Here is a 6273-nt window from a genome sequence, read left to right on the forward strand (position 1 = left end):
CGCCCGAACGGCCTTCGTTCTCAGAACGGCTGGCTTTCTCCTATATCCTGTCCTCCTTTGATCTTCGATTTCGGGACGATAAGACCTTAGCAGTTACAGTTCCATCTCCATCTTCTTCGCCTTTTTTTGCCACCTGTGGGAATCGATCCCGGGTCCTTCTTTATGAAGAACTGCTGTCAATCTGTTTATGTATCAAGAACAATAACTTTGTTTACGTCAGATTTGACCCTCACGAACAAAATGGAACGGATTGGTAAATATTTTCGATAACAGATTAGAAACAAGTACCTACCTTCATACTATACAAGTAGGTAGGTATACACCTACCTACCTAGCTATACACCTACTTATAGTGGCATAACAAAATTTTCAGAAGTCATGCTGTGGAACAATAAAAGTCTTAGTTATACCTACCTAACCTAGGTATAAGTACCTATAATAATATATGTAGATTAGTTGCGCTTACTTGGGTGATGTTTCAAAGTCATAGAATTAGTAATAGAGGGTGCCACAGGAAAAACTCTATTATTGGGCTACTTCCCCTGATTTAGGTTGTTGGAATGCTATATTATTATAGTGTCGAGCTTCCTGATATAGAGTTCAATATTAGAGTTCCCGAACCCAGTCACCCGATTGGGCTTCCGGCACCCTAGTTTTCTTCTCTGGGTATGGAAGATTTTATGGAGGGGGGAGCAAGTGTCCAACCATTGATTTACCGTTGTGGATGCTCCAAATTTTCCGAGTCTGGACTACAGGAAATTAGACAAATAAAGGCCCTGAGGCCGAGGGGGGCGGCCCCACCCTAAATACGCCCTGATTTCATCTCAAAATCTCAATTAGTGATGATTATACTGAATCAACAAATCAACAGGTGGTGTCTGTATCAACACATTTCATATTTCCTCAATAACAAAACTATAAAACTTGTATTGTAGATTAATAGAGGTATTGAGATTAGACCAGTGGGTGATCTTTTGTTTTTTACGTCACGGAAAATTGATCATATCTCGAGATCGGTCTAGATTTAGGATCAATGGAAGAAGTACCTACTTAGGTACTTGTTAACTTTGTACACAATTCAAACATTCAAAGAATTTTAGAGGTGAAATAATGGAATAAAAAAAGGCCAACAGTTCTTACTCCATCTCTACAATTCTTTTTAAAGTAAAAAGAGCTTTAGAATACAAGGAGACCACCTTGTTGACAGAATTCCAGAAATGCCTTAGCACTGACGGAGTATACCTACTAAGAAAGGCATTGTATTCAAGTACCAAGCAGTTGTTGTCATGTCATCTACAGTTGGCAACGTTGGAACAAAAACCTTTGTGCGCCTTGCGGCAGCGCACTGGCAACTGTAATAGCACCACGTTACGGTAAATAGGTATCTACATCCACCAAAGTTGTGGAAAAGCTCCGTAGTTCTGCCGAGAGCGTGTCTGCATTTTTCGCCGCAGAGCGCAGATATACCTTACCTATGTATATGTCTAATAGATACAAAAAAAGTCGCAGTAATGCAACCACGTCCTCCATGATTCGAAGTAAAATCACTTGATTCAAGATGTCTAACGGACAAAAATATTAAATAGGTGTATGTGTGGAAAGTGGTTGGGTGGAAGAGCTCCTCTAGGAGAACCCTGCCACTTAAAGCCGTAAAAAAAAGACTCCGTTGGTTTGGGCACGTTCAGAGGATGGAAGACGCCAGAATGCCCAAAAAGATCTTAAATGCCAAGATCTTTGCTACAAGGAAAAGAGGAAGACCAAGACTTCGATGGATGGACCAGGTGCTGGGTGATTTGAGGACAATGAGAGTAACCGGCTGGGGAACCAAGGTCAAGGACCGTATCACATGGAGGCGCATTGTTGAGGAGGCCAAGGCCCACCCCGGGCTGTAGCGCCTATTGATTGATTGATTGATTGAATAGAGCTTTAAGGGCTAGGTGGTAGAGAACGCACCTAGTTTTAACTTCTACCCAGGTAAGTTGTTGAGACTAGACTTATGACCTATAACATTCTATTCTATTCTATTCACACAGGTGGTACTGGTGACAAATCCAAGAGCACTCCTCTCAACAACCGCCTGATACGGGAAGACAGCTGTCAGAATATGTACGTGCATGGTGCTAATGAGATTGAAGTAACCACGGCTGAAGAAGCACTTCAAGTATTGTACAAGGGTCAGGCTAGGAAGAAAATGGCGCGGACTTTGTGTAACAAGGAGTCCAGTAGGAGTCATTCTGTGTTCATGATCCGACTAGTACAGGTAAGATTATTATATTAGAATATGTACGTGCATGGTGCTAATGAGATTGAAGTAACCACGGCTGAAGAAGCACTTCAAGTATTGTACAAGGGTCAGGCTAGGAAGAAAATGGCGCGGACTTTGTGTAACAAGGAGTCCAGTAGGAGTCATTCTGTGTTCATGATCCGACTAGTACAGGTAAGATTATTATATTAGAATATGTACGTGCATGGTGCTAATGAGATTGAAGTAACCACGGCTGAAGAAGCACTTCAAGTATTGTACAAGGGTCAGGCTAGGAAGAAAATGGCGCGGACTTTGTGTAACAAGGAGTCCAGTAGGAGTCATTCTGTGTTCATGATCCGACTGGTACAGGTAAGATTATTATTATATTAGAATATGTACGTGCATGGTGCTAATGAGATTGAAGTAACCACGGCTGAAGAAGCACTTCAAGTATTGTACAAGGGTCAGGCTAGGAAGAAAATGGCGCGGACTTTGTGTAACAAGGAGTCCAGTAGGAGTCATTCTGTGTTCATGATCCGACTGGTACAGGTAAGCCAACTATGTCAGATCGATAAAGAGGCCCCTCGAAAATGATTGATAAGGCAGTGATAACGGCGATAACAGACTTATATCAGTTCATCCACACGTTGAAATAACATACCTATGTCGTCCGTAACCAATGTCGACAGGAGACACAAATAACAAGAAACCCATTGTACTGAGCCTTAAACCTTCAACTACACATAACAAAAGCACAAATCACTCAGATCAGTCACAAGAAAACATCTGGAATCAAGAAAAGAATTTTATAAACCTTGTTTACCTTTTGGACTTCCATAAAAGGACAGAAAATTCTTACATTTTTCTCTGGAATTCTGTTTGCCCACATTATCAAGCATCTTTGTGAGGACAATCCATGTACCAAACAACCACGACGTTACTTAACTTCTCGGTAATCGGTCTCCTCTGTTGTTGTTGTTGTAGCGGTGTAGCTGGGGGTAATGTACCTATTCGGTCAAAAATTTTGATGGTCAGTTTTTATCATCAAAACACGTTTTTGAGGTCCCTAAAGCCTAAATCCAAAGCTTCAACCATTGGTCCGTGTGTCTGTCTGTAAACAAAATCAAACTTTCTTGACTTGGCGGGGCGGAGCGCTACCGCGCTCCTTAATACGAGTATCTCGAAAACGGTAAAAGCTATAGAGACGTGAAATTTTGTATGTAGTCTTCAAATATGACAAGGCTACAACACGAAATCTTTGGTTTATATCGATACTGCGGTTGGCGCCGTTGGCGATCTTTCGGCCACTTTTTGGCGGATTTTAGTTGTTATTGTTGTTGTTAACGTCATTGACAACGTTCAGTCACTCATCTTCCAGGTCCAAGAAAGTGGCTGCTGCCACAAGGTTAGTCCATAATGATTTCAGCCATACTGACCACTCTCTTCTCCCTCCACAGGTGCTCTTGGTTCGTACATCCAACTGATGGTGGTATCCGGTATCCTGTACACATATGTCATCGGGTCTCTGTATGAGGATTACACGATTATCTGTCTCTCCTGTCTGGTCATACCGGTACTCAATCTTCTGGTATTCCTCATAGTGGCTCCGGAAACCCCGGTGTATCTGCTGAGCAAGAAACGGCGGAAGGACGCGGAAAAGTCGCTGCTCATTTTGAGAGGTAAGAGAAATACTGGAGAGGTGAGATTCCGCGTCCTAGGAATACAGTTACCCAGATGGGGTTGCATACGTAAGGCCATCCACTCACTATCAGTAGACCAGACAGGTACGGCTGAAAAGGTACACCTGTCAGGTCTACCTGATACCTACCAAATGAGCACACACACACACACACACACACACACACACACACACACACTATCAGGTAGACCTGATCAGGTGTACCTGTCAGGTTTACATGATAGTGAGGTCCCACTAGCTTAGTTGCTTCGTTCCAGTCTATCTGAAATGACAGACGTGTCTGGTAGGCCGTATGTCCATCTTGAGATGGAAACTGACCTCTATGAATAACGTAGGGATTTATTTTAAAAGAAATCAGGCAAATGTAGACAGCCTTAAAAACGGCGGGTGCTCGTTTTGCCCTGATGTACCGTTTTGTCCCGAGTTCCCCTACTTGTATTTCTTATTATTTTTTTACGTGAAATTCGCCATTGACCTTTGCGATACCCTCAACCCATTATCGCCAATTATTCAACTAACCATGTTTTAACCACATGATTTCTAATCTGACTAACGTAGGTACTTTTTACCGACACTAGGTACCTACAACCAACGTACTTACGTACCTACAACTTGAGAAATCTTCTTCCTTGTCTATTAGCCGCTAAATTTTATCAGCCACTTAGGTATTCAAGTAATTAAACTTAAGTGGGTAATTAAAAAAGTATTGGCTTGGAAGGTAGCGCGTCTGCCTTGTATTAAGCGCTAATAACGCTCTCCTTTGTCTCTTCCTTCTCCAGGTCCAAACTACGACATCCACGGAGAACTAGATGAGCTACAGAAGGAATTAGACATTCAGGCACAGAAGAAGAAATCCCTGGTCGAGATCTACTCCAACAAGGCCACCGTCAAAGCTACCATCGTCATCGTAGGCCTCCTCTGCTTCCTTTCCTTCTCGGGTATCAACGTCGTCATCTTCTATCTGAAACGGATCCTCATTGCGACTAATTCGAAGATCATCTCGCCCAACTATGGTCAGAACATTGTCGGTTTCATCCAAGTCATCATGACCTTCTTCTCGTCTCTCCTGGTAGACAAGGCGGGCCGTCGCCCTTTGCTGCTTATCTCAGACATCTGCATGGCCATCTGTATTGGCGCCCTCGGTTACTACTTCTACCTGCTCAAGCTAGATGAGAAGCTGGTAGACGGCCTCGGCCTTCTGCCTGTGGCCAGTCTAGCGATATACATCATCGTGTTCAGCGTCGGGTTTGGCCCGATCCCTGGCGTTATGATGGGAGAACTGTTCACACCCGATGTCAAAGGCCTGGCCCTCGGTGTAATCTGCATCTTAGGGTCTCTCATCGAATTCGTAGTTGTGAAAACGTTCGATGACGTTGAGCGAGCGTTCGGCACCGGTGTTGCGTTTGGAACATTCGCTGTCTACTGCATCATCGGGACGTTCTTCGTCTACTTTGTGGTGCCGGAGACGAAGAACAAATCCCTGCAGCAGATTCAGGATGAGCTGAGTGGGGTGAAGAAGAAGAAAAAGGCGCGACGGACAGGATCTGCGAGCAGGAAGTCAACCAAGTCCAACACTTCTGCCGGTAGTCGGCCGTCCAATGTGGGTTCTTCCTTGTTCTACCATCTGAAATGACAATATGAGGAAGGTCTAACATATTATTTATCTTGTTTGGTTTTCATTCTTGTTTGACTGGTTTCGAAAATGGTTGCTAATAAAGAGCCGGCTCGAACCAGTTCGAACAAGGAGAAACCAGTGGGATTTCTCTTTTTATTAGTCTAAGCTAAAACTTAACCAGCTTAGACCTTAGTGTAGGATAACCACGTTAATATAAATGTCATTAGCCGAAGAAACTAGCGCCCCCTTCTAGTGTGTTCGCTAAAAAGCGTCAAAGGATGATCAGTACAACGTGTTTATCTAAATCACGAACTTATATAAGAACCATCGAACGATGTGGATGAACTATGTGGATTGTGATTAAGTACTAAAGAGCGTGTTAGAAACATAAACTGGCTCGTGTTCTTATAGGTTGATAAACAAAAGTAGTAGTAATAGTAGAAATGTGGTAAACACAAGGTAACAACCTGCTTCCCAGAGGAGGTAAACAAAGGTTGTACAGAAAGGAAACGGGAACTCGGTGGACTAAGGGTCGGACGTCAGGATTGTTAGAGTAGAGAGGTAGAACACAAACCGACAGAGGAAACAGAATGAAGCAAAGATCCTCCACAGATTGATAAATCAAATGTCCTCCATTATATGTTCTCTCGTACAGAAATCCCGAGACCCAAGACCGAGTGTCGTCAAGTGTGTGTAATAATAATAAGAATCTCG

At 43.2% G+C, this 6273-nt stretch overlaps 1 protein-coding gene across 1 annotated transcript; it reads left to right on the forward strand.

Moving 5' to 3' along the window:
* The first annotated feature begins 225 nt into the window (after positions 1-225).
* On the forward strand, positions 226-5577 carry LOC103517576 (facilitated trehalose transporter Tret1-2 homolog). Its single transcript, XM_008482618.3, has 3 exons — positions 226-253; positions 3703-3924; positions 4724-5577. Exons 1-3 carry the CDS (start codon positions 241-243, stop codon positions 5575-5577), a joined length of 1089 nt encoding a protein of 362 aa, XP_008480840.2. The 5' UTR covers positions 226-240.
* The last annotated feature ends 696 nt before the right edge of the window (positions 5578-6273 follow it).

The sequence above is a fragment of the Diaphorina citri genome, unplaced genomic scaffold, assembly GCF_000475195.1.
Source record: "Diaphorina citri unplaced genomic scaffold, Diaci psyllid genome assembly version 1.1 scaffold1895, whole genome shotgun sequence".
NCBI classification, from domain to species: domain Eukaryota; kingdom Metazoa; phylum Arthropoda; class Insecta; order Hemiptera; family Psyllidae; genus Diaphorina; species Diaphorina citri.

Coding starts and splice junctions, on each gene's coding strand:
- LOC103517576 (XM_008482618.3), top strand. Junction 3,925..4,723: donor GTCGCTGCTCATTTTGAGAG/GTAAGAGAAATA, acceptor TTCCTTCTCCAG/GTCCAAACTACGACATCCAC.